The 27735-nt window shown below is 48.0% G+C and overlaps 1 protein-coding gene across 1 annotated transcript in view; it reads right to left on the bottom strand.

The window, feature by feature from the left end:
- Window positions 1-27148, bottom strand: part of COL17A1 (collagen type XVII alpha 1 chain) — a 47059-nt gene extending 19911 nt beyond the window's left edge. Inside the window, exons 1-23 of the mRNA XM_027529334.1 lie at window positions 26841-27148; window positions 22056-22118; window positions 20057-20101; window positions 19052-19156; window positions 17446-17577; window positions 16379-16426; window positions 15472-15507; window positions 14256-14303; window positions 12789-12932; window positions 11399-11557; window positions 10740-10811; window positions 9396-9467; window positions 8357-8425; window positions 6915-7076; window positions 6464-6541; window positions 5286-5330; window positions 4003-4221; window positions 3211-3429; window positions 2847-2876; window positions 2441-2467; window positions 1180-1206; window positions 1015-1077; window positions 200-304 (exon numbers count right to left, since the gene is read on the bottom strand). Of these exons, the coding sequence (XP_027385135.1) occupies window positions 200-304; window positions 1015-1077; window positions 1180-1206; window positions 2441-2467; window positions 2847-2876; window positions 3211-3429; window positions 4003-4221; window positions 5286-5330; window positions 6464-6541; window positions 6915-7076; window positions 8357-8425; window positions 9396-9467; window positions 10740-10811; window positions 11399-11557; window positions 12789-12932; window positions 14256-14303; window positions 15472-15507; window positions 16379-16426; window positions 17446-17577; window positions 19052-19156; window positions 20057-20101; window positions 22056-22107 (1957 nt within the window). The 5' untranslated portion in view covers window positions 22108-22118; window positions 26841-27148. The remainder of the gene's footprint in view (window positions 1-199; window positions 305-1014; window positions 1078-1179; window positions 1207-2440; window positions 2468-2846; window positions 2877-3210; window positions 3430-4002; window positions 4222-5285; window positions 5331-6463; window positions 6542-6914; window positions 7077-8356; window positions 8426-9395; window positions 9468-10739; window positions 10812-11398; window positions 11558-12788; window positions 12933-14255; window positions 14304-15471; window positions 15508-16378; window positions 16427-17445; window positions 17578-19051; window positions 19157-20056; window positions 20102-22055; window positions 22119-26840) is intronic.
- Between the last annotated feature and the right edge of the window lie 587 nt (window positions 27149-27735).

The raw sequence follows: 27735 nt of genomic DNA, 5'->3' as shown, positions 1-27735 counted from the left end.
CACCCCGCTGGTGGTCTTGGATCCTCTGGGCCTGAACCCACTTCCCAGCCCATGCCCCTTTCTTAGACCACAGGATCCAGCACAGACCCTGGCTCAAAGCAGGTGCTCAGCTAATGCAGGTGAAAGAGGGAGGGAAGGAGAACCACGTGAGGAGGAAGTGGATGCACCCAGTCCTCCCAGTGAAGGAATCGCCTCTTACCTCTGTCTCCTTTCTCTCCAAACCCAGGGGGCCCTGGTTCACCGCGAGGTCCCATGGGGCCTTCTCGCCCTCTCTGGCCCATGGGTCCCTCCATGCCAGGCTCACCTAAAGACAGAAATGCCCACCTCAGCTAGTCGCCAGCTAGGCAGCATCTTGCTGGCAGGACGCCTGCCTGGAGTCTCCACACCCATCTCCCTACTTCTCTCCCTCTGCAGCCCAGACTCAGTGCAGAAGCCAGAGAGCTTGAAAATGCAAGTGGATCATGTCCCATTTCTGCCCCAACCTGCAAACAGCTTCTCAGTTCACTGAGAATAAAAGCCATATCCTTGCAAGGTCTCCAAGGCCCCTCCCTCTTGACTCTTGGCCTCCTTTGAGGGCTCCAGACACCCTCCTCCTCCTCCTCCTCCCCAAGCTCCTAGACCCTTGCCCCAGGCCTGTAGCTTCCCCCTCTGCCTGGAAGGTCCTGCTGGATCATCTTAGGCCTGCTCCCTCTCCCACTTCACATCTCTGCTCAAATGGCACCGTCTCAGCGAGGCCTTCCCTGCCAGCCTTATTTTCAATTACCCCTCAGCCCTTCCAGGCCCCCGGGCTCTATGCTCCTATTTCACCAGTGACTTCCTCCCTCTGTATACTTCACTTATCTATCATGTCTATTGTTTATCTGCACCCAAAAGTAGAAAGGCGTTCTCTGTTTTGTTCGCCATTCTCTCCCCAGCACCTAAAAGGGGGCCTGGCACACAGCGGGTACCTAACAAAAACATTTACTGAATGAATGAATGAATGAGGGCATAAGTGAACAGAGACGTGATTCTTACCCACGTTGCCTTTCTGTCCCTTTGGTCCCTCCGGACCTTGGTGGCCCAAGGGCCCAGGGATACCTGCGGACACACAAGAATAGCTCAGCCTTGCTTTCCTCCCAGACCCCAGGAGCCAGGACCCATTAGTCCGCAACCCTAGCAGCACCCTCAGAGGCTACACACCTGGAGTTCCAGGGAACCCGCGGTCTCCTGTGGGAACGGAGAAAGAAAAGTCAAGTAGAGGACCCGGGCTGATCACCTAAGGGAGCCTCCGGTGGAATTCAGGTAGGATGGCCAAACCGCAATATGGGACGCTCAGTTAAGTCTGAATTGCAGATAAACACTGAACAAATTTGTAGTGTGTGGGGCATACTTATAGTGAAGAATGAGTTATTGTTTATCTGTGATTCAGATTTGACTGCATGATGGTGTGAAATGAAAATATCTCCTATATTAATGAACAAGAAATTTCACAGCCATCAGCGATTTCTGGCCTCCAAATGTGGATGAGGACTCCCCAAACTGCGATCCAGCAGATGCTGCCATGCCCACGGTGATTGCTGAGGAGCTGGGGGGATGCAAGAAGCAAGGTGAACAAGGAAACAGGATTGAGCCCAGACAGCTGGGTGCACACGAAAGAAATGAATTCAGCGAGCCCAGAGGCTTGCCTCCTTCCATACACAGAGTGCTCACTTCCTTAACTGGATACCTGGTCTTTGATGTTCAGACCGCCTGCTCCCTTTGTTGCAAACTTGTATATAGCCTGACCCCCACTACCCGCTCAGAGCAGTTCTCTCAGAGATCCTGACGCGCTGTTTTCCGGGCTCAGGGTCCTGAACATTCCCACCGAACAAAACAACTCTCCACTTTCAGGTTGTGACTGTATTTTTCAGTCGACAACGGTCAGGATGTGTTCACAGCCTGCAAGCCGGAGCCTTGGGGAGTGGAGTGCAGAGGTGGAGGCCCAGAGTGTGCGTGGGGGGCAGGGAATCCTCAAGTTGGGAGGCCGCCAAGTAGAGGAACCCCAGTTCCTGCACTGGGATCTCTTGGGAAGGGCGGTGAAGCTGAGAAGAGAGGGGGTGACCCTGCCATCTCCAATAGCGATTCTCAGAATGGTCTGTGTACCCCTGGCCTTGGAACCACCTGGGCTGATTCAGACCACAGGCCTCCTCAGGGTCCTTGCTGTGGGAAGCCCTGAGATCGGGTCAGCGACAGTACTGCCCCAGGGGCGCAGCTCTGTTCTGTTGGGAAGCCCACACCTCCCCCACTCCCTGCCCCTTCCCCAAAAGTCTGCGGGTCTGCACGCTGCTCCACAATTCATGGTCCTATCACAAGTGGGGGATGGCCAGGGAGGGTGGGAAGTGTGTTTTCTGGCACTTGCTGACTGCTTTAAACTGTCAACCCTCACTAATATCTAAGGTAAAAATTTACGTGTTCTATTTACCTTTAGGGCCTTGAACTCCCATGTCACCTAAAATAAGAGAGACATGAAAACTGTGAGATGTGGTGAGAAGCCAAGGGCTATTCTCTCCTAGAGGTCAGTGGACAGCATGTAAATGACATTCCATAGTGAGCTGGCGTGTGGCGTGGCTTCCTCTCCATCACCATCGGTGTCTCCTGGGCTCGTCACTCGCCTCTCTTAGACGACACTTTAGCTCCCTTCCCATTCTAAGATATTCTGACGGTAGAGCCAGTTCTCAGCCCTCCCAACAGATTCTGTAAGATCTTTCCACTGCTCATCCTTTAGTTTGAAAAATAAAAAGTTTTCCAACCCCTCCCCCCCCACCCAATCCCCACCCCCAGAAAACTTGGCTCCAAGTGCAGGAAAAGGGCTCCATCCACTGCGATACCTTTAGGCCCAGGGCTTCCTCGGAGATTTCCTACAAGAGACAGCAAAGCCAGAGTTAGCTGCACATCTTCTGTGTCACACACACACAAGCACAACACACACATACCTGAAGGGGATCAGGGGCATGGTGGGATGAAACAGGCTAGGGCTAGCTACCTGATTCTAAAGTATGCAGGCTGGACAACACTCCCCAGCTCTCAAGTTTTCTAACCATAAAATGGGATACCAATATGGGTCCTCCCTCCCTCCCAGAGCTGTCAAGAGACCTGAGTGAGGAGCGCTGGGGATTGCCCTAAACAGACACCACTCCACATACAGGAGCCAGGACTGGGAGCTGCTGGCCTTTCCCCCTGTGATGTGCTCACCATTTTCCTGTTCTGTCATCAGCCTGACCTTCATGAATTGCCAGACGTCCTCCAGATTGTAGTCGTCAAGCTCAGATTTTCCTAAACCTTCCCCCAGCCTGGGCGCAACCCCCTGCACAGAGTCCTGGCTGCTCCTCTCCATCTTCTCGTTGTAAGACAAGCGGCCCCGCATTTTCTCCAGCTCCTCCACACGTGCCTTCAGTTTCCTCACCTCCTCGGCTGGAACAGACACACAGAGACAGCATCAGCACAGGAGCCTGCCAGCCAGTGCCCTCCTAGTGCTCCAGGGGAGGCTGAAATGGGGGCTGTGGAGTGGTGGCTTCTTCACGCTGGAGGGACATTTTACTGGAATATTTTTGGGGAGATAGTCTGCCGTGGCTACCAGCAGGTTGATCTACTCAAAACTGGAACTGAGCCTTGAAGAAGCCTGGCCATGGTGACAGAGCTGGCCCTCAAGTCTCGCAAGGAAGCTGGTGTGAGAGTCAATGGAACGTGGAAAGTAGAAAGGCTATGAGAGGTCTGACCTGATTATTAAGGGCAGCCAGGTGCTTGGAGCAGGATGCCACTGGCATGGGGCCCTGGGCCCCTGAGAACCAGAAGCTGTCTTAGAGACTCAGCTCCGCCATGGAGAAGTCACAGGACCTTGATCAGGGGCCTCCTGGAGCCCCAGCCTCCTCATCTGCAAGAACAAGGGGTCTGCACCCATGATCTCAGGCCCCTTGGCACCTGACACTTGGGATACTTGCTGGTTCCTGCCCTTCTGAACAGGCAGCGGGGAGCTGCCACACGTACCCAGAGCGATAAGGCCGAAGAGCAGCCCCAGGAGCAGTAGCCAGGTGAGCAGCAGGCCCAGCAGCCACTTCCACCAGCTGCACCAGGAGCCGCAGGGGCACCAGGTAGGCGCTGCCCCCCACGAGCCCTTGCCCCCTCCACCAGCGGCCCCACTGCCAAGGGCACCGCCGCTGCCGCCGCCGCCTCCACCACCACGGCGGTGGTCGTAGCCGTGGATGTCTGTGGAAGAGAGGGCAAGGGTAAGGTGAATGCCGGCGGCTCGTGCCCCGCCCCTTCCCTCCAAATTCTCTAACTTGTGGTGATTTCCTGCAGGCCTGAGTGAATATGAATGGGCTTGCAGGTAGGTCCCGGTTGGCTCCTGGAATAAACATGGAGCTGTGGTGGCTGGTGCTGAGCAGAGGTCTGACAATCCTGGGCTTGAGCTGTGTGAGCCTGAGAAGGTCCCTTAAAGTCCCTTAAGGTCCCTTAAGGAGAAGGTCCCTGTTTCCTCTTTTTATAAAATGGAGTTCAAAGTTGACCTTTCTTCATGAAATGGATGTTAAATGAGATAAGGCATGCAGTGTAATTAGCAGAGGATGTAGCAGAGAGCATCAGGGTTAAAATTCTTGATTATTAATATGGATCTGCCACCACCTTCTGCATTTCACTAAGCCCAAATCTGAATAATCCCCATCTCCACATCTCAGTTCACAAGCCTCTTTCTTTGTAATCCCCACAGTGCCTAGAACTATACTCAGCACTTAAAGGGTGGCCAGGAGGCTTTTTCTTTCTTTTTAGTGAAAGTGTATTTTGTTTTTAATATCTAAAGTGGGCCTATACTCCTTGATTTCCTTCTCTCACAAGATGATGGGAGCAGGTGAGGAAGGTGTAAGGGACTGGAGATGTGTGTGATCTTAGGGTCACCTTGAAGGTGTGTGGGCAAGGGGAGGAGAGTGGTTTGTAAGACCCACCAGTAGCCCTGCTGTATTGCTCCTGCCATGTTGACAGATCCTGGACAGATAGTTGGCACCCAGGCAGTAGGCACCCAGACAGTGGGCGTTCTGCAGGTACAGTGTGACTGTGAGCATGTCTCCTGAGCTGAGCTCCTTCTGCAGCCCTGCTTTGGCCCCCAGCCAACCCCTCCACCGCCCTCCACCCCACTCCCTTTGAAGGCTTTTGGGGAAACTCTAGAGCTAGGGTGTTCATGTGTGCACTGGCTCCAGGCTAGGGGGCTGTTATCTGGTCCATTCACCATCGCCAGCTCCTCCACTCCTGATGCTGTGGGACCCGCCGCTCTTACTCACCTGCAGAGGCCCCGTTGCCCTTTGCAGTCACAGTCTTCACATCTCCTGAAAGAAATACCGAGATCACTGTTTTGGCTGTGCCCTTAAACTGCAGGAGCCCACAGGATGGTCCAGCCTGTGCGTAGACCTGGAGAGGGGCTTGAAGTAGGTGTGCCCCAGGGACCTCGTGGAACAGCCATGTGCAGGAACACCATTAACTCAGTCCTCACGGATCTCATACTGCAATAATTATGTTGATGAAGACTTGGCTTGGCAAACAGTTCACAGTGGGCAAAAATACACTGTAATAAACTTTTGTGACCTTAAAGCCCAAGACATTTTTTGGAGGATGTACTAGGGGTGACCATGGCATTCAAACAATAAATGTGCTTGTGAGAAATGACTCTTGATGTCTTGGTTAAAAGGCTTTGCACACAGGTTCCTAACCTGAACTGGAAGGAAAAGAAAGGCAAAGATGGGCTGGGAGGAGGGCTGAGAGTGAGTCCCAGATGCTATACAATCACTGAGTTTGTGGGTGTATGTGAGATTTTCTGGAAAAAGTGTTTACAGCTTTCACCAGGTTCTGAAAAGGGTCCTTTGGCTCCACAACCCAACCTCCACCCATGTAAGGAACTGCTAATTTAGAAGACCTAGCTTCAAATAATCAAAGAAGAAACACGTAAGTATCTCGAAAAAAAAAAGTAGAAGACTTAGTGTTACACCTTGAGAGGATTGTAATTGATTTCATTTGCATTAAAAAAAAAATGTTCCGTGGCTTAACTTTTCTCTTCCTTTATTGAGCTCCCTGAAATCCATGATTTGGAGAGATTCACAAGAACCACCATGTGAAGAAATATGGTAATCCAGGACAGAATCCAGGTATTCGGGAAGAAAAAAAAGCTAGCAAGTGGTTTGCAAAGCTTTTTTCTATGAGTTCTGAAAGTCATGGGAGGACTAGTAAGGGCCACAGGAAGTCTTTGCTTCCATGATAAGCACACACGAATCAATAGGGGAGTTTGGGAAAATGCAGTCTCTGACACAGCAGGTCTGGGTTAGGGCCCAGGACTCTGCATTTCTAACATCCTCCTGGCTCTGATGATGCTACTGGTCAGGACCACACTCTGAGGTCTGAGGTCTCGGAAGACAGATCAATGACAGACGGAACGGCCAAAGTGGACAGCGATCAGATTTGCTCTTACCGTTAGCTTCTGACACTAGGTAGGTGTCGGTGTATGCAGCTTGTTTTTCCTTTTTTAGGGTGTCCTCTGAAAAAGAAGCTGTGCACACAACCCGTGATGATCCTGGATCTTCTCTCCCCGCTCCCCCACCCACATCCTTTCCCGCTTGCAGAGGTGGAGGTTGGCCTGGTAGGAAGAGGGCCCTGCTTTCCTGGGGTTAACCCCCCCGCCCCAGTCTGGGCCTGTGGTTAGGTAACTTATTATTGCCCAAAGACCCTGTTAGGAGCTCTTTGCTGGAATTTTCCTAGCTTGTCTGCATTCAAGGCAGACCCCGGGACATTACTCAACAGACAGTTTTCATTTGAATGGAGTGACTATGGTTTCATCACTCAAACATCTCATACCACCTTGCTAGGACATTTGCCTACACTGTCTTTCTTCCAAAACCTGAGTCTCATGGGCTCCCACGTACTTGCAGCGACGCTGGCTGGGGAGGCTGTAAAGACCTTCCCGCTGTCCTTGGTCATGATCAGCAGCTCCATCTCCTTCTTGGCGGGCGTGTTGTCCTTCTCCAGGATCAGGAATTTACAGTCCTTGTGCAAGAGGTCATCATTCTGGACATTTGTGGTGCTGGCTGGAGAGGAAAGAAGTGGGTGATGAGGATGGAAAAGGTGGAGGGAAAGGAAAAGGGAAGAAGTAACCAGGAGAAGAAAAGGAGGGTGGAGGAAAAGAAAGGGATAAGTGGGTGTGTCTGAGGGGCTCCTGCTCTCGCTGACACTGACAGCCATTACTGAGAAGCATCTTGGGGACCAGAGACATCTTCCCCTGCGTGGCTGGGCCTGGCCATCAGGAGGTTGGGTCAACATCAGAAGCACTGGGGGCTGGCCTGAGGGGCTGGCTCCCATCTGGACTCTGTAGGATCTTCAGTGAATAGGCCAAAGTTGGTATGCCAGGCAGGCCCTTCTTTAATTAATTGGTAGGTTCATTTCTGATGGAAAGTCTCAAGTGTTTGCATGCTGAGGGAGCTTTTCCAGACCACCGCATCCAGCATGCACACATCCCTGTCTCTACCACCTCACTATGTCTGTCCTTCAACTACGTGTCATATTCTGTAATTACATTGTATACTTTGTCCACTTGTCTGTTATCCACTTTGAACTGTCAGCCTGGGGAGAATGGGAACTTAGCCTCTTCATCTGTGTCTGCATAGCGCCTGCCTGTTCAGTCGCTAAGTTGTATCAGACTCTTTGCAACCACATTGACTGTAGCCCACCAGGCTCCTCTGTCCATGAAATTTTCCAGGCAAGAATACTGGAGCAGGTTGCCATTTCCTCCTTCAGGGGATCTTCTCAACCCAGGGATAGAACCCTCATCCCCTCCATCGGCAGGTGGATTCTTTACCAGTGAATCACCTGGGAAGCCCCTGTGTCTACTCCTGGCACTCAGAACACTGTCTCACACAAAGCAGGTGCTTGGTAAACAGGTTTTGGATGGATAACTTGTTGAATGGAGGGAAACACACCAGGATCATAGCAGCGGAGAAAACAGGCTACCATGTGTCATGTGCCCGAGTTGGTAAAGATGCCACAGAAAGTAGGGAGGGTGTGGCAGCTTCCAGGGGGCACCTTGGCTCTTGTGGTGGGGGCTGGGCTGTGTGGGCCTGACCTTGGGCAGGTATGGAGGGTGGAGCTTCATGGCCCCCTTGGACAGGAAGGCCAAGGTAAGGTGAGAGGCACACCCAGCTGCTCACTTCTGGAAAAACCAAGAGGCCCTCGGGTGAGTCCCATTTGTAGACCTCCCATTTGTAGTCCCATTTGGGCCACCCATGGGTTATGTCCCCTCCTGCCACATGTGACTAAGGAACAGACCTTCTTGTGTGCTGGCCTGCCTCCGGTAGCTGGCGACAGCACTTACCTGCAGAAGTGGACACCCCAGTGCTCACAGCAGTGGGGCTCTGGGGCATGTTTTTCTTCACACCATATGCTGCAAGACAAGAACCACTGAATGAGTGGGGCACAGGAGGCAGCTCCGCACTGTGTAGAAGCAGCTGACCTGCCCTGGAGACAGGCAGCCTCCCCAGGGGAGAGGAAGATGATAGTGAACAATAATAATGAACAGAATAATAATGAATCATGAAATCAACTCTCTCCAGCCATGGGGACAACAACTTAGATGAAACTTTGTATGATATAATCCTCATCCTTGGAGGATTGTCCCAAAGGCCACCTCCTCCATGAAGACCTCTTAGACTCCCCCCTCCTCAAACACACACACACATCTACTTCCCTTCTGAACTCCTACAGTACCAACACCTGCTCGGCACACCTTGATTCATGCTCTGTTACAGGATCCCCCAAATGTTTCATATGTGTGAGACGTTCACTCTTTGCGACCCCCTGGACTATATAACCTGCCAGGCTTCTTTGCCCATGAGACTTTCCAGGCAAGAATACTAGAGTGTATAGCCACTCCCTTCTCCAGGGAATCTTCCTGACCCAGGGACTGAACCCAGATCTCCCACACTGCAGGCAAATTCTTTAGCATCTGAGCCACCAGAGAAGCCCTCCAACTAAACAGTAAGCAAGTTGCGGGCAAAGGCTGAGGCTCGTGCCTCTTCTGCCCTGCCTCCCCCACGTTTGCACAGAGGGGTGCACTAGAAAGTCAGCCAAATGACTGATATGCAGTGACAGCGGGCAGTTAAGGACAGTGGTGAGACGTGGGGACACAGAGGACACACCCCAGCAAGGCTCTCACTCGCGTCTGAGCCAGCACTTGACCGAGACTGGCATCTCTGGTCAGTGTATGGAGGCTTGTTTCTTTGGTGGCAAAGGTCAATTGACTTTTAGGGACATTTTGGTCCCACTAATTCCACTGCTGAAAAGGCCTATTGTGACCTATAGCTGCAAAGAGGCGTTGCTTCCCAGCCCCTAGGCTCCAAACCCCAGTTACAGACCTGTGGAGGTGGCGGCCATGCCATGGGACAGGGTGGATGAGCTGGGGGCCAGATTGTTCTGCATGCCGAACACTGAGAGGAATTGAGGATGGGTGAGAGCAGGTACATAGATGAGGCCCTCTAAGTAAGGCAGCCAGCCCCAGGAGCCCCCTAAACCACTTTCACGATGAGTGCTCTTGCATATGACAGAGATTCTGAACTTTCTCGGTTCCCACACTCTTACTGACATGGTAATTTTTTAAACACTGTTTCTTCCTCCCACTGCCCCATCCAGAAAATTCCTAAGCTCCATTTATTGACTAACTTAGGTCCACACAACTTAATAGTAGTAGTTTGCATAGGGTCTGACAGATGTTACAGTATGCCTCAAAAATTTCAAATATCCCAGGGGTTCCCTGCAGGACCCGGGGGTGCCTTGGTATACAGCATGGGAACTGCAGATCCAGACACAATGGCTGAGGCACTAACAGGGAAGGACCCTATTTTTCCTTCTGACTCAAGCACATAGAAGTCCCCTCACCCCCAGTAGTATTTCAAAGACTGGTTGGCTGTCTGTTTTTAACAGTGTAGAAGCTCATTCCTCCCTAGCTAACAGCTTCTTGTATTCCATCCTATCTGGAGTTTGGGGCACAAAATCCAACATCAGCCCACCCTCCTGAGTGAGGACTTTGCAGAGTAAACTAGCAAAGGCAAGAGGAAAAAAGCTTGAATCTGGTATCTGCTGGGTTTGTGGGACACTAGTTAATTGGAGGTGTTGAAATCAGAAGTTAAGAAGGTCAAGGAAAATAAAAACGGCCTACATCACTATGTGATATTAGTCGTGATATCACAGAAAGAAGGCAGATTCCTTTAACAAAAGAAATGGGCTGATAACTTATTCACATATAGGTTATGATGAGTGAATAAATACTTTTAAAAGATTATACATCTGCATTGGAAGCAAAGCAGTAACATTGTTTGAGCCCCCAAGGAACTACAACATTTAAGATGCAGTTAAGTTCTTTCTAAATTAACAGTGCTTTCCACCTAAAAATGTCGCGAGCTCTGCCTCACTTAGTCCCTTTACTTCCATCTCTCCGCCTCTCCTATTAGATAAAGGGACAGGCACAGAATAAGCACGTAAGTGCAGCCTCTGGCCCCCTTTTCCTTGGGGACTGAGCTGCTTCTATGATGGAGGGCAGGCTCTGGGCCTTCTAACGCAGCTCCTTGGTTACTGTTCTGCGCTGCCGTGTGTATGGAGGAAGTCCTCATGTTCTTGGTCAGGAAGAACATCTTCCCTACAAACCATTCCATTTCCCTCACTAGGCAAGAGCAACCATTTTTTTCAGGCTGGCAAGCACTGACCTGAGGAGCTGGTGCTGATTCCGGGCTGCAGAGTTGCGGAGCAGGAGGCCATGTTATTTGGAACTCCAAAGACTGCGGGGGAGGGAAGAAGGTTGGTGAGAGTACATCCACACAGAACAGGGGCGAGAAGCACTGGAAGAAAGGCCAGCGTCGCACTGTGTTACACTACTGTTTTTAGGAAAACCTTGGGCTCCTGCTTTGCAGCATGGAACCAATCATTAGTCCATGGTGTGCCTTGGGTCATAATAGCCAGTGGGCAGCCGCAGGTTGGTGGGGCTTTGAATGGACATCGATTCCAGCCAAGCCCTTCTCGTTCGTGACTGCTTCATAGAGAGGGCACTTAAAACCTAGAGAAGTTAAATGATCTCTCAAGTTCACACAGTTAATCCTTATATTTGTTTTCATGTTCTTTCTCATGATAAAGATATAGATATAGCTATAGGTAGATACACTTTACCACATAGTCCTTTCCATAGGGGACCCACCAGAGGAATCAGCATAGAAGTTGAAGTTCCAGTGAAAAAATCTTGGGCTGCTTGGCCACAGGAAGCCCTTCTAGGAAGGCATGGGGATGGCAAATGCCGGTGGGGCCGTTCAGCTCCAGCGTGAGATGTGGAGGGGTCAGGACAGGGAGGGGCTGTGAGCCGCGAGCCACATACCTGATCCTGCAGAATAGGCATTGGTGTTGAGCAGGGATGAGCTCTGGGTTGTGATGTTGTTGTGATAGGTGCCCATGGAGGACCCCGCCGGCAACGTGGAGGACCACACGTGGGAGGGAAGGTTGGCATCCAGGATGGTTGTATCATAGGTGCCAGACACTGAAAACATATGCACACCCCAGTGAGACAAACCCATTCTCCGCGCTGGGGGAGCTCCAGTGGGCTTGGTTTGCCAGGACTTTCCCAGTTTAGCCCTGAAGGTCCCTAGTCCTGGCAACTCCCTCAGTCTAAGGAAACTGCAGGAGCTGGTCATCCCACTTCTGTCTGAAATCTTGTTGCTGGTGAAAACCTGATCTCTTGGGTCAGAAATTCTTGTTGGCTCTTGATGAAATTTGAAGTAGGTAAATTTTGCTCTAGGGTCCACCCATTTCTCCTCCTAAGCCCCCCTCACCACCTCCCAGTGCACTGTCCCCGCAATGGTCTCTCTCTCTCTCTGTTGCTGACCCCCCTTCACAGATGCCATGGAGCTACGACTCCTTTACAGTAGAATTCCAGACAGCAGTGCAGGAAGGGAAGTCCTCAGTTCCGAGGCCGCTCTGTACCGGTGGCAGCCTTCTCCTGTTGAATGCTCCTTAAACATTTCTTTGTGCCAACCAGGCCCAAGGGGCATGCTGTTACCCTGAGTGGCCTTGGGCGCATCTCAAATCTGAAGCCAATTCTGCCTATTTGTTACCTGAGTGGGAGTTAGCCACACAGGTCACAAACTACTCTGAGGTTTTGGTTTTATATTGAAAAACAAAAGATGACTATCTCGAGCTTTTTTTTTGTTTTTTTTTCAGTAGTGAGAGGAAAGCTTCACCTCATATATAGCAGAACTGGCTTCTCCTCACCTCCCCCCAGGGACCTGCTGATTCATCTCTCTGCCTCCCACAGAACCCACCTTGCACTTGGCAGGCACATGATGTATGAGTGCTGAACTACACTCATCCTGCTTGTCTTCCCCTCAGTCTACCCTGCTCATTGCCTTTCCTCAGTGCCCGGTGCTTGGAATAGAGACAGTACATAATAAATGTTTATCGGGTGAGTGAATGAAGGACAGAAAACACTACAACTTTCCCCGATATTCTTCTTTTGGGGAACCTGGCCAACACATTCCCAGGACATGTCAAGAATTTCCTGGGAGAATCTCTAGGCTCTAGAGCCAGACGATGGCCTGCATGCGGGAAGGCTGATGGAGGTGAGGTGAGGAGGATGCAGTCCACGTTTCACGCTGCAGGAAGAGCAATGCTCAGGGTTTTGCGAAGGCTCCACTGCATCCTGAAAAGCCTGCCCGGGCACACCTGCACCTTATTCCCTTCCTTCCACAGCAGCCTGGGGCTGAGGGGCTTACCTGACTGGGAGCTTGCTGTCACCACCTTGGTCTCCACGGTGCCTTTCTTGGGGATGGGGAGTGTGTTAGAGGAATTCCGGGTGGGGCTCACGCTTGCTGAGCGGCTCCCCTTGAGCAAACGCTTGACGTCATCCAATTCTGTCCCTGAAAGGAATCCCCCAGTTTTTCATTAGGCTTGGGATTCCTTCCCAAGTCCGTGAGTGGTGAACATTCACGGCACCCTGAGCCCCAGGGAGGACGAAGCATCCACTTCGCCTGCTGGGACATTTCTGGTTAGCCTTGTCATTTCTGCATTTTGCCAATTTATAGCACTGATTAACCTGGCACTTTGTAATGTTAATGGCCTCATAAATCTAGTGGCTCTACAAGGAGGTCAAAGTCCTCAGTAGATATTTCCTAATTAGACATCACAGGGAAGATTCTGTGGCTGGAAGACCCTGTCATCCTGGATCGAGGGGGAGCATTCACACCTGGGATAGCCAGAGAACAAGACTCCTTGAAACAAATGATTCGGCGGTGGTCTCATCCCGGGCAGAGGCTGCCTCGGGTGTGGGGTCTCTGACCTTTATGCTCTGAAGTGTCAAAAGAAATGTGTGTCCCTTAACTCTTAAACATTACGCTGCTCTCCTGTGAATTAATTTCCAGACCCGCTGGCTGATAGGATTTGCGATGAGGAGATTCAGTGGAGTAAAACACGCTGTGCCTCCCAAGGTGGCAAAGAGGAGAGGAGGGCGGCATTGTGCAAAGGCAACGTGTGAGAGGAGGCATTTGCTGATGACATGTGCCGGAGGACTGCCAGGCACCCCCGCCCCTGAGAGCTCCCGACTGTGCTCAACAGCCCCCTCCCCAAGCCTGGAAAGACTCAGGTGAGACCGTGTCAGGCCTGGAGTTGGATCCCAAGGCCCAGGCTCTGAGCTCTTGGGACAAGTCCCAGTCTCTGCTTCCTGAGCCACCCAAGCCAGCTCTTTCTCTTCCTGGTCTTTGTTCTTGGCTCCCACCCACCCACAACAGGAGTGCCACACGGTCAACAGAGACAAGGGAACCCCTGACATCTGAGATAACCAAGTTCGAACTCTCACACTTCTGCCTTCTCTGGAAGGTGAGAAGGATGTCAGACCTCCTTGAGTCCCCTCCTGCTCCTTTTCCTTCAGGTGTACCGAAACTTCCTCCCATGTCTCTGCCCACTCGTCTCGCTGAGACCTTCCTTCAGTCTCCCTTCAAGTGACTGACTAACCCGGGAAGACTCCTCTGGCCCTGACTCCCTCTGTCCCTGAGCTGTCATGGCCGGTGCTTTATTGTCCGTGAACTACAACGCAGCAGGGACCGGGACTTGCTCAGCTCCTCACCCCTGCACGCAGCCTGGGGCCCCTGTCACAACCTTAGACATGTTGTTTATGGCACGAGTGGCTGCGCACACACAGCGGGAGCCCTGGACTCTTGGGTCCTTCCCAGGACGGAAGCACTTACAGCGGGTAGATGGGGATGCGCTCTGCAGTCGGACTCGGATCTCGCTCTCTGTACAGGGAAGAGATGGAACAGCTGTGAATGAAGGAGCTGGGCTCACAGTGCCCTACACTGAGCTCTGGGCTGCACATTCATCTTTGGGCTGCTCTGTGATCCGGGGACAGAAAACCTAGGTGTGCCCTGGATGAGTGCTGCTTAGAAAGAGGTGTCCTCTCCTTACCCTGGATCACAACTGCACTCCCCCCGCCCGCTCCCACCCCACCAGCCGCTGAGAGCAGGAAACCCCAGGCTGAGCCTGGAGGTGCCATCATAATCGATAATAACCGACCCCTTTTCTAGGGCCCTGGAGAAGGAAATGGCAACCCACTCCAGTATTCCTGCCTGGAGAATCCCATGGACAGAGGAACCTGGTAGGCTGCAGTTCATGGGGTCGCAGACAGTCGGACACGACTGAGCGACTCAGAACAACTTCCTAGGCCCCACTCCTCTTTACCAGAACCAAGCTGCTCTCCTGTCTCTAGGGTTTCTCAGCCAATAGCAAGAGAATTCTAGTGTTTCCTTAGCCATCTTGGCCTCTTTAGGGCAGCAAGTGGGTGATTTAACATTCTAAGTTTCAACATCAATCAACTATCAAGTTATGCGTGGTTGGTATGTGCCTAACTTTCCAGGCCCCTGGGAGGCTTAGACTGGCCCTTATGAATGCCCAGGGCCTAGGAATCCTGCCTTCAGCACTGCCCTGACACACTTCTTGCCACCTTCATCAGATAAATCAAGGGCAGCTTTCTCCAGGACCACATTCCCTCCTAGGGCCTTATCCACAAGCAGTTGTGGAGAGTGTAAAACTCTCGCAGAGAACTTCGTCCCCTGGAACAATGCAAAAGAGGGGCTTGTGCTCATTTTTTTTTTTTTTTGCTGTGTAAATGCAATTACAGGACAACTTGTTAAAGTCACCCAGGAGACTGGGCGTGAAATGAGATGTGATGCTAGCACCTTCAGACAATCCACAGCAGAGCGAACCACTCCACACGCTTGCTAGACTGCTGTTAAAAGCCCACCCTTCCCAAAGGGGACCCCCAGGTGCTACAGGCTCCTTGAGGGCAGAAACCGTGGCTTATTCATTCTTTACTCCTCACTTTTCCTGGCTCATGTCTGGACACATGTTAGATGCTCAGAAAATACTAATTGGATGAATTGAACTGAACCCAGTGACAGAGATTACCTCGTGTTTGGCTCCGTCCTCTGGTTGAAGAAGATGCTGAGAAACAAAGAAAAGTAATATTAGGCATATATGAGAGGTGGCATGCTAAATATCTGTGACATGGAGGCAGACCTATTTGGGTGGGGAGGTTGTTTTCATAGTGCATTTATATCCAGATAGAAACCTTTATGGATGGTGGATGTTTAATAAATGATGCCCACATGGCCAAAGGGAAGAGAAAATTATGTAAGCCCCAGTGTGTTTAGGGTGTTAAGTTAGCAAATGAATGTTAAATTGGCTCACACTTAGAATGTTAACTAAGGTAATCATGATCCATTTGGACTGGTTGATCACATTGATTAAATGTATCAAAAGACTGCCAGGTCTTTCCTTTAGCTTTTTTTAGAGACTGTCTTGGTTTTTGCACTGTAGGCAGGTAAATAAATGAAATTATAATCACTCATATCATCAATTCTTACGCACAGTGGGAACCCAAGACTGTGGACTCAAGATTTAAGATCCCACCTCATGTTTCATTTGGTTAAAACGTGCCCCTTTAAGGCTGCTGTGGTAGAGGTGCTGGGATGCTTGATATTTGTGCATCCTCACCCCTACTCCCCTTTGTAGGAAGGTCTCTGTGGGTCCTGTGGAAGGGAAAACGCTATGATTGTTGCCTGGCCTTAGGGCTTATCTGCCCAAGCCTGCGCCTTGTATGAGAAGCTTGCCATTTCATGAGCAAAGACTTTTGACGGCAAACTGATACGTCTGACCATCCATCCCCTTAAGAAGCTTTAGGATAAAGAGCTGAGAAAAAGAGGTCAGCAGAGGTCAGACTCTTCTAGAAGAAGCCACTTAACTCATGATGCTCCCTCTCCATCCCTGCCAGGGTTGACCAACCATTTCTTTAGAAAGTAAGGATAGGACATACCAAATTCCTTCCGAGGATACTCGGGGGAAGAGTTGCCACTGGAGCTCCCTGGAGAAAGGACAAACAGTACAAATGGCCACTTAAACCCAAATAGCTTCCGAGAGGGTGGGTCCTTTCTGCACCTCTGCAGCCTGGGTGTTCAGCCCAGGATTTAAGCACATTATGCCCAAGGGACTTGCTTGCGGCACTTCCTTCTGGTCACTGATCTACTTCGGTGGGACGAGGTCTGAACAAAAAACAACTGTTTCATTTCCTTTTTGTTTTCACTTCCTCAACTCTGCCCTATGCAGTGCCGACGCCGATGCCCATCTCTGATCAAATGAACGTGCTGTTGGCACCAGCAGTTCTCTGACCTTGTGCGGCTTGTTCCGGAGGTGGGGCTTGTTATGAAGAGACCAGTGCTGGCAGAGCAGCAGGGTGCACTTGTGGTGATCCCCTCCACCTGGCCTGGATTTAGAGTTCTCCCTACCCTTGGCAGCCCTGGGTCAAAATCATTTACTGGGATATCCAGAAGCAGGATACCCTGCTTTTTCATCACCAGTACCCATCTCATTCACTATTAGACCCATTTGCACCGGGCTCGTCTGTTTTCCACTAAAACTCTAGATTTATGTAGACCACCAGGAATTCCAGTAACCTTAGGAGAAGACCCCAGATGTCTTCCTCTCACCTCCTCCTCCTTGATCATGAGCTTGCCCCCTTTCTCTCTGACTTAAATGGCATTGTAATTGACTCTTCCTTTTTGTGATCTGGCTCTTCTTTGTGCATTTCCCCCCAAACTTTATCTTTCTGTGTTCTCTTCTGCTTTTGAACTCTCTTCCCTGACAAACTCCTTCAGTTTTCCAACTTCTGCTAACAACCCTTTGTGGATAACCCCACACTGGGTGTCTTGCCTTGACTTCTTCCCTGAGCCCAAGTCCTGTGTGTCCTGTTGCCTGCGAAGTAGCCCCACCAGAAAGTCATGCCAGAGGCTCTACTTTAGGACAAAATAAATTAATTCATTCAAAGGATGAGAGAAGCTACTGAGGGGAGAGAGTAGTTCTTTCTTAAAGTCTGTGGGCCCGTACCTTCATATGTTCCATGGCGGGTGACATGAGTCTTCCTCTCAAAAGTTGAGCCTGGTGAGTTGGGCAGAGTGGAGGCAGGTGAATGGGCCCTCCTGTAACTGGAGGTGGAGGCATTGCCTCGCAAGCTCCCACCTACAAGTGGGGAAAGACATAAACCCTCAGAGCACTTCACGGGGTGACATATAGTTATACTAGGTACACGCTAGTATACTAGCTTATACGCTTATACAGTTATACTAGGACACACTAGTCAGTCCTAATGAAGGAGGGCCCTGTGGAGGGGCCAGAGGCCTTCAGCAGAGCGTGACCGAAAGGGTGCTCAGAAATGGAGGTGTAATTACTGCTGCTGCCCTTTTCAAGAACCCTGAAAGGCAGGGAGGTCCTTTCTGTGTGTAGCCAAAGTGCATGGAAGTGGAGAAGCAGGATGCTTCCTAAAGACCTGGCCTGTAATTGTAGACCACTGCTGGGTGCGCTGGAATACAACCCCACATGCAAATATTTCTCCACAGGTAAGGACATATGCAGCTCTTTAGCAGCTCAGCTGTTTGCATATCTTGGGTCTTCTCTCTTCAGTGTCATTCCAAGATTTAAAAAATGACTTTGGACTCACAGACTTAGAGAATGAACTTCCAGTTGCAGGTTGAGGCGGGGTGGGCAAGGGGAGAGAATGGGGAATGGAAGTAAAGGATTGTTAGGGAGTTTGGGATGGGCTTCCCTTGTGGCTCAGTTGGTAAAGAATCCGCCTGCAATGCTGGAGACCTGAGTTTGATCCCTTGGTTGGGAAGATCCCCTGGAGAAGGGAAAGGCTACCCACTCTAGTATTCTAGCCTAGAGAATCCCATGGACTGTATTGCAAAGAGTTGGACCCAACTGAGCAACTTTCACTTCATTTCACTTTGGGGTGGACATGTACACACTGTGGTGTCTTAAATGGATAAGCAACAAGATCCTACTATATAGCACAGGGAACTCTGTTCAATGTTATCTGGCAGCCTGGGTGGGAGGGCAGTTTGGGGGAGAATGGATACATTTATATGTACAGCTGAGTCCCTTTGCCATCCACCCGAAACTACCACAACATTATTAATTGGCTATGCTCCAATATAAAATAAAAAGTTTAAAACTATAGCTTTAGAGGCAATGTGCATGTATATGTGTTTTCCCTGCTTTGTTTGTTGTGTTTCGGTTGAAAGTTACCAGGAAATATTATTTCTTTGAGATCCACTGGGTCTGTGGATTTGCCCAGTGGAAACTCACACTGTCTGGGGTTGCATGTCACCGGATTTCCTTAGCACAGTAACCTAATCCTTAAGTTTCTTTTGTTGTTTTTTTTGTTGCTAATTCAAACTGTAAACCCTCAGACATGGATACCCTTTTCTAAAAGAAATGACTTAAAGAGAGTTAGTAGTTCACTGGGAAAGGAGTCACCTCTCTAGGAAGGCTTCTTAATCGTGTTATTTATATTGGGGACATAATGACAACTGATCCCTTTTGAAATAGGCCTCACAGCTCCTTGGGGCATTTGGAATGGGTGACAAACAGTGGTAATGATCCCTCTCCCTGCCCATCTATCCTTCCCCGGCCCCTCCCACCAGCAGGCACTTACTTGAGTTTATGTAGCCGCTGCTGCCATGCGTCAGGCTCTGTTTCTCCAGCCGGCTCCCTCCACCCAGAGATCCTGTTTTAGCATAGCCATTGCTGGTCCCCCCTTCTGCAGAAACGAGGAGCAGGTGACTTTACAAGTGGACTCAGCAGCCCCTCTCACCCGCCTTCCCTGGCCTCTCACCCACGACCCTCTTGGTTTGGAGCCCCTTTCCCACCGGATCTCATTTTGTTTGTTTTTGATACAAATGTCAAGAGCAAATATTCTACCCACAAGAAAGTTTCCAGGGTGATTGCTGATTAGGATAATTTAAATATTAGAAAAGTCAGCAAGTGATGAAAACTCCTTGAGGCCTGGGCCCAGGTTGGACTTTTATGAATGCCTGGCCAGTGCCCTGGACCTGGCAGCCACTGGAAGTGTCAGAGGGCCGAGTGCCAGCGCTGTGAGGATGGTGTTTCACCTGGCAGCCCATCACACTCCAACCTGTGTGTGGATGCGGAGGCTTCCCATCCCCTCCTGAACCAGGATTCCCAGGAGGTGCAGGGCTAGCTCAGGGGCTTGGATCTCCATTATAGAACCCACTAACCCCAGCGACCTCCTGAGAGAAGAGCAGATTCAAACAGAAGCCTGACTATGGTTTCCTCCTCCTAACCTAGGCCCAGGCTGGAGAAGATTTCTGGTATTTTAGTGTCCAATCAAATCTATAGAGACAGAAACCAAATTTGTGTATTTTAGAGGCCAGGGAGAGGGGAGAGAGGATGGAAATGTTCTAAAATTAGATTGTTGGGGCCACATGACTCTATGGACGTGCTAATGACCATTGAATTACACACTTCAAACTGGTGGATTCCGTGGGATATAAGTTAAAGTCAACACAGCTGTTAAAAAAAAGATTTCCGATATTCTGGATTTGCTGGACTGACGAGTGAGAGCCCATGAGAAAGGTTACACGTGGAGCCCTTCACATGAGCCTTAGTGAGATGCAAGTTCTCAAAATAAGTCACTTACTTGGTGGTAAGGATGTAAGTCTTGTAGTTACTGTTTCTGTGATGACTAGAAAAAGACAAAGAAAAGAGGAGATCTTACATAATGCACTGAAATTCCTCCACTTTGGCAAGGTCTTGCATCTTTCATAAGCTCAGCACATTAAGTTAGGTTCAAGGTAGATTTTTATACACTTGTGCTTCAAGGGATTTGATTTGACCTTCTGTAAAAGCAAATAGGTGCAATAACAATGGGACTTAATGTACCTAGAAAATAGGTTTATATTTCTTTGGGACCAAAAGTAGTTAGTAACCCACTGATTTGAAAAATGAGTTACCGTGCATTAATGTCTCTCATCTAACAATTAGATCTAGCTCAGGCCTGGATTCACCTTTGAAGAAGGGTCAGAACCTCAAGCCACTTTTCTCTGCACTGTCCCTTCTGAACTGTCACCCAGTCCAGCTGAGGCCAGTACATCTTCCTGGCTGATTCCACTGTGATGTGGATAATGACCTTGAACTTCTCTGTGAATCTGGGGGTATCTCAAGGGCGCATAATTCATTCTAAAATCTTCAGGGCCATGCCTGAGTGTGAGGAGATGTATGAAGGAAGGGGGTTGATAAGTCACATTTGGTGCTTGGTGAAATCATGGACAGGTGAATATCCAAGACAGACTTGAGAATCAGTCCCTTTGCCTCCTGAAATGGAGAAGGTGCCAAGTGCCACCGTGGTGAGGCTATGGAGGTCATAAAAGTTTTTTGTGTTTTTTAAAAACACCAGTTAGAATAAACTGAGTTAGAATAAACTCTTGCCTTCCTGAATCACTCTCTCCTCTACAGCAGCATGGGGGTTGGGTAGATTCTGAAACCATAACTGGGCCAATTTTGTGCTCTGACTGTGACCATCACCAACCACTACCTCCTTCTGGGTTGGACATCAGGTGCCCCTATTTAGCTGAGCCCCCTGTTTTCTGAAATCACACTTCTCATGCATATGTGTGTGCACAAGCCCAAGTATATGCATATATGTGGTATGTATGCAGGTATGGCTCATGAGAAGAGAAAAGAAAAGGATGAAGAAGATGATGAAGGAGATGGTGGGGCGTCACTTGGTGTGCTGGCAACTGCTCCCTCCCACACGGGTCTTACTGCTCCTACCCGTCACCCTTTCTTTCTTCACTCTGCGTGTTCCTATTAGTTTGGTTGTCTTCGCAGCAACACGGGGTTATTAAAGGAGCAGAAGCAGCATCACATGCATAAAAGGAAATGGTTGTAGAGACAAAAATGGCAGCTTGATTTGAATAATAGTCCTTGAGCGTTCACTAAACCTCTTGTTGTGTGGACTTCTGGGATTCCATGACACATAAAAATAAATTATTTCTTAACTTAAGAGTTCCAAGTCTGTGGACGCAGAGTTTTTTTGTTTTTTGTTTTTTATTGGAGATATATGAAAGTCACAGGATAGATGAAAGAGTTAGAGCTGCTAAGGGGACAGTTTAAATGTCTCTGAATTTATCATCTGGGCAGTTTCACACAAGAAATGTGCCTGTTTTCAGTTTTCAGTGTAGATTGCAACTGTGACACCAGTGTGATTCCAACTTTGTCCCAGTAATGGGGATATTATTCTTTTGGATTTCCATCACCTTGTATCCCTAAATAAGAACACGACTGAATAAACTCTAGCAAATTCATTCAACAGGATATTATGGAATCATTACAAATGCTGGTTATAAAAACTGTAACATTGAAATGGCAATTCTGGTCTTTGAAGAAAAAATGGAACACATTTCAATTACAAGTGTATTAAAAAAAATCAACAAAAGCCTTCTTAAAGGAAAAAATAAAGCCTATTTAGGAATACATTTAAAATTGTACAGTGAAAAAGGCAAAAAACTAAGAAAAAACTAAAAACAAAAAACATAAATAGAAAAAAAGATACAGTAGTTGTGGTAGAATTAGGAATGAATTATTAACTTTTTCCAAATTTTTGATCGCTTTTATAATGACATTTATCACGCTCTTACTTCTTTCAGTGACTTCAGTGCCATCCCGTTTGTTCTTCTGGGTTATGTCCATATCATCGCCACCTACAGAAAAAGCCAGAAACCAGGACTAGCCGTGTCCGTTACCACCCCTTTTCATAAGTGTAGGTCCCTACTATTCAAGCTGAGAACTAAAACTGGATTCCCATGATTCAAAGCATAATTCTTTCGTGTGCATAGATTTTAATAAGGGTCATTCCCATTTCTTGTATTAGTGTGGGAGTAATTTAATAGTTCCAGCTTGGATCCTATTCTTTTGTACTGAGATCTTTTTTTTTTTTTTTTCAGGGTCCAGTTGACCAGGTTGCACCCTGCTGAGCATTAAAGGTCTTACATAGATCTGGCACCCTGACATTTGACTATAAAACTTCCACTTTTTGTCAAGTAATACAATATCTCCCAAAGCATGTGGTGCTTTCAGCTAATTCATTTTGATGTATCCCACAATGTTCAGTGTTCTATACAATGCTCTGTGAATAGAAGACATTCACGCTTCATTATTTAGAGTTCAGATGTGAGAATGATGTTTGATGGGTTGAAATCAGGATAAAAATTATTATGATTGTCATACTTGTGTGGAACTTTATACTTCACAACATGAAATTTTCTCTTTAACACAACAGCCCTACTATGCTTCTTTACAGACTTATGTAGGAAAAAAAAAAAACAAGAAAGTCAATGTAAAATCTGTTGAAATATGTAGGAAAAGATTTGTACAAGTCATCTGCGTTCTCCCTTCACTCTTACTCGGGGCAGAAAAAAATCACTGAGATCTTGTCCACTGTGTCCTGAAGCATGGATGGGATGAGGCAAGGCTTTAGGGGTGGGGCGGGGCTGGGCTGGGCTGGGGAGGAGCATGGTTCAGGAGACCAAGGCAAGGATCCCTGTTCCAACTGGGTGCTTTTGGCTGTAGTCACCAGTCTCAGGCTCTGCAAGGACTTGAAACCTGGCTTTCCCTGGGGTTCTCTCTGCCCAACCTTCCTTTCCTCCTACTTGATCTTTTGGGTGCAGTTCAGATTGGGATTTTAGAATTCAGGAGCAAGCTACTCCCACCCAGGACACCCCTTTCTTGAAGATCTCTCCTTTCAGTCTTTTTCTCCTGCCTGGTGACTTTATGGTCTACTTATCCACTAGGTGCAATGGACACAGGGCCTACTCCCATCATACTTTCAGGGGCCCGCAAATCAAACGGAAAAATGAACACACTCTAACTTGGAGTATATTCTTTCAAGTCTTTTTTTTTTTTTTTTTAATGGAGGAAGGACATCCACAAAGGCAAAAGTATCTAGGTCGACAAAAGTCCTAATGCAGCCCGGGGTGAGCTCCCCACTGAAAATCAAGACCACGCAAGACCAACTGGTCAACTGCCTGGTGGAATCTACCGAGATCCGCACAGTTAGTGTCAGAGCCTGATCGAATGTGCCAACTCTTTGCTCACCGGGGTTTTTTAAATGCAGCTCTAGGCAAGGAATGAGGCATCATGGAAAAATTCCTGGCTGCAGCTAAGAAGACACAGATGTTCTTTGCAGGTATGTTTCCCAGAGCCGAAGAGCAGAGGCTCCATGAGCAATTTAACAGTGGAGTCCAGCTTTATCAGAGGGCCAAACCTGACTTGTGACTCTGTCTGTACTCCTGTAGGCCTATGTCCCACCAATCTACGTACAACCTGACACCCTCTTTGAAATCCACCGTTTAAGCATTAATTGCCTTTGGCATCTCTGAAGCTCCCCCCACCTCTTTTTTTTTTTTTAATTCATCATCAGCTATGAACCAGGAGGCATTTTGGAGATTAAATGTTCACATGCCCCTGGCTGCCAGTGGGGAGCCACCTAGCATGGCAGCACCTGAATTGTTATAAACAGTTCCTTTCAGGATAATATTTCATAGCAACCTATGGAAACTTTAACTTTCCACAAGTTATCACTTATTACCATCCTTAAATGAAAGTTGCTGCTGGCAGCTATAAATTTGGATTGGCTGGGTCGTTTCCACTTATAGCCATCAAGGCAGACTGATGATAGCTCCAGTCCATTTGATAAGAGCTTCTAGGCAGCCAAACTGGCAAGTGTTTTCTTGTTCTTTCTGTACCTAAAAATATAACAAACATTTCTAGGTAGCTGCTATCTTTTTCTTAGGTCCCAATGATGAACCCTTAAGATTTGCAACAAAAAAAGCCAAGAGTTCCCTAACTTCCAGAAGGCACAAGGAGATAGCCTGCTAAGAAATCAGATGCCCCCCTCCAGAATGGGAGGGAGGGGAGCCCTTACTGCTCAGTGCTCTAGAGATAGAAGGGCCCCTGGGTGGGTGAAGGTAGATGCAACCTCTCTCTCAGCCTGGAGCTCCTACATGGCTGCATCCCATGGCCTTACACAATGATTTCTTGGGCCTGAAATAAGGAAGGAGCTCTGCTGGCTTTACCCAGACCAATAGTCAGAAATGGTAGGGATGTATCAGGAGACAAATGCCTTTCAACCAGAGCTGAGAGGAAATTTTCTGTGACTTATCAAAGCGAAAATGATGGGTTGAGGCACAAACCTGGATGGGGATCATCCCATGGGGCTACAGTTTTCCCACAGGATTTCCTTCTTAAATATTTTAAGTGCCGAGAGTTTTTAAAAAGTGTAACATAAGGGAAAGAAAAGTACATGCCCAGACTCGTGGCTGAGCCTGCCTCTCCCAGCAGTGCTTATCTGAACACCTTGCCCCAAAAGTACTACTTAACGAGAGCACAGTCAAGTAGCATAATTTTAAACTTCTGGGATGTTTGGGCCACTTTACTAGAACTGAGGATAAGCAAGTCATTCAAGTTCTCAATTCCAAAGTTATGTTAACTTCCATTCATAGTTCTAAGGGGCTGCTTCGTGGTTATTTCATAATGTTCTTTTGAAGACATAACAATGATCCTGTGCCATTTTCTTATGTAAGAAAACACAATTCAGAATCATTTTCCTACTTTTATGAGTTTTTTTCCTTTCCTCTTCATTTAAATGGTGTCACATCGACCTAAAACTATTCCTATTGATGATGGGGTGTAACCCAGGCACAAACAAGGCCAAATTGCTGATACCAAGAGAAAACCATCTCAACCGACCTTCTTATAACAATTCACGAAACACTTGGTCTTTAGCACAAAGAAGGGAACAGAGAAGGAAATGTTTTTCTATTTTAGGAATAAATGTCCCTATCCTCTGCTAAGGAATCATAGGTATCCTTACAGCTCTTGTTACTCCAATCTTTGTACACTTTACATTTTAAAACAATAAAATAACCAAAATGTGGGAAAACCACCCACTAGCTATTGCCCTGTTAACACAGACAGGCCAAGCAGTTTGCAGGGGGTATCAACCTATCAAGCCTATCATGCCCTAGGGTTGATAGTCTCAGAGGCTTCTGTCTCTACACCCCTCTGGCAAGCAATGGGTGCCCCCACCTCTGCATTTAGCATCCTCCATTTTCATAACCAGGGCTGGGGGAGCTTGGGCCCTAGCTTGGTGATTAAGCTGCTTGTTTATAGCCATGTTTGGTTAAATCCTGCTACCATTAACAATGGCAAATGAGCCAAACCAGGCAGATGCAAACTTCTTTTGGTCAGGCATAATTTTAAAATGTGGTTAGTTCTTAGGTCAGAGCGGTTTCAGCAATCTGGGTTTCTATCCAAGCTTCAAGCAAGACTCCTTGCTTTAAGTGCCCCCATGTTAACTCTGATCAGATTCGTGGGAGTGTTTTGAAGGGGCTGAGAGTAAAGCAAGCCTTCTCTGATTTTCAAAAGGGCTCCACTGGTGGCTGTACATTTAGTTTAGTTTCAACTTAGATTTGTGCCTTAGCTCTAAGAGAAAGCATATGGGGGTAAGAGAAACGATTCTGCTCTCCAAACAGATTTCTTTAAAAAATCTCCCTACATTTTATGGAAAGAACAAATCCAACTATTAAGCTACTGATTAGCTGCTTCTCAAAGAAATGAGGCGCTAGAGGATTTGCCAACACTTCAAAAAAGTAAAGTGGTAAATTGTCAGTTAGTAGTTAATGTGGTCTGTGAGATACCTAAACTGGTAGTTCTCATCCCAAAATGAATTTATTTTGGTCTACATTGGCCTGTAAAATGTGACAGAATTTTTTTTTTCTTGTTCCAAGTTAGACTCCAGGAAGTTCCTGGATTAACTATATCATTTCAGACATTTCACTTTACTTTAGATTAGGGGTGGTAAGTGTAGAGTGTGATAAGCTCAGCCAACCCCTTGAGCTTAGTCAGAAGCTGCCAGCACAGACTCTGGGGGAGCACATTGGTGCTCAGGGGTTACTTCTAGAAACCCCCACTCAAACCCCCACTTTGATTTCTGAGCTGTTCTCTGCTATCAAGGGGAGAGGGGGAAAGTAGAGAAGGGTGGAGAGAGACAAGGAGAGAGAAACCCAGATTGAGAGAGAAGGAATTTTAAACTATTTATATTCTAAACAAAACAGTTTAACACAAGTCATTTTACAATACTGAAAACAATACCAAAGAAATTTTGTCACCAGAGTTCACTTTATCTTCACTGGCTTTTTTATTCTCTTTCCCACTGTCAAAACTTTCTTGTCCCTTTAAAAGACCTACCCTGAGTAGAACATATAAGTCAAACTAATCATTTATGATCAATTAATCACATCAACAGAACACTGGAAATTAAAGGATGTCATCTTAGATTCTCCGACAAACATTCACGTTCTCAGCGGCAAACCTCAAATTAAAGTCTCACAAGGAGCAAGAACCACCAAGTTCCTATGACTTACCTAGTTTGAGATGCTGAAGGAATCGGAAACAACTTTGAGTAAATGCCCCTTCTTTCTTCCCCTGACGTTTTCTTCTAGACTGTTTGCCGTTCCCACTTTTTTTTTTTATCCAGACCCAGCCAAGGTGTGTTAGAGCTGAGTGATCTTTCAAAAATGTTCACTTCTCTCCCCCTTGTTTCTTTCAGTTCTTTGCTTCCAAACAAGTCCTGACAAAGGTGTGTCGAGGTTTAAAGCATGACTCCACCCTTCCAATTATCTGACACTTGCAGGATTAAAAAAAAAATCTGCCTCCAGGAATCAAACTTTACAGGAGGCAGAAAGCTTCTCCAGTTTAGAGCTATGGGATTAACCATTTATGGGCCATGGGAAAAGGGAACAAAGGTTCAGCATAAAGGAAATGACCTTTTATTACTCCTCCTTACCTTTTATAGCCAGAGGACTGCCACAGCTTGGTATTCCCCTCCCTCGCTGCCATCAGATTGGCTCAGTTCAGTCGCTCAGTCATGTCCAGCTGTTTTTGACCCCGTGGACTGCCGCATGCTAGGCCTCCCTGTCCATCACCAACTCCCGGAGTTTACTCAAACTCATGTCCATTGAGTCAGTGATGCCATCCAACCATCTCATCCTCTGTTGTCCTCTCCTCCTCCCACCTTCGATCTTTCCCAGCATCAGCGTCTTTTCAAATGACTTAGTTCTTTGCATCAGTGGCCAAAGTATTGGAGTTTCAGCTTCACCATCAGTCCTTTTGATGAACATTCAGGACTGATTTCCTTTAGGATGGACTGGTTGGATCTCCTTGTAGTCCAAGGGACTCTCAAGAGTCTTCTCCAACACCACAGTTCAAAAGCATCCATTCTTCAATGCTCAGCTTTCCTTATAGTCCAACTCTCACATC

This window comes from Bos indicus x Bos taurus, chromosome 26 (genome assembly GCF_003369695.1).
Source record: "Bos indicus x Bos taurus breed Angus x Brahman F1 hybrid chromosome 26, Bos_hybrid_MaternalHap_v2.0, whole genome shotgun sequence".
Taxonomy (NCBI): domain Eukaryota; kingdom Metazoa; phylum Chordata; class Mammalia; order Artiodactyla; family Bovidae; genus Bos; species Bos indicus x Bos taurus.
This window is presented reverse-complemented; position numbering and strand designations above follow the sequence as displayed.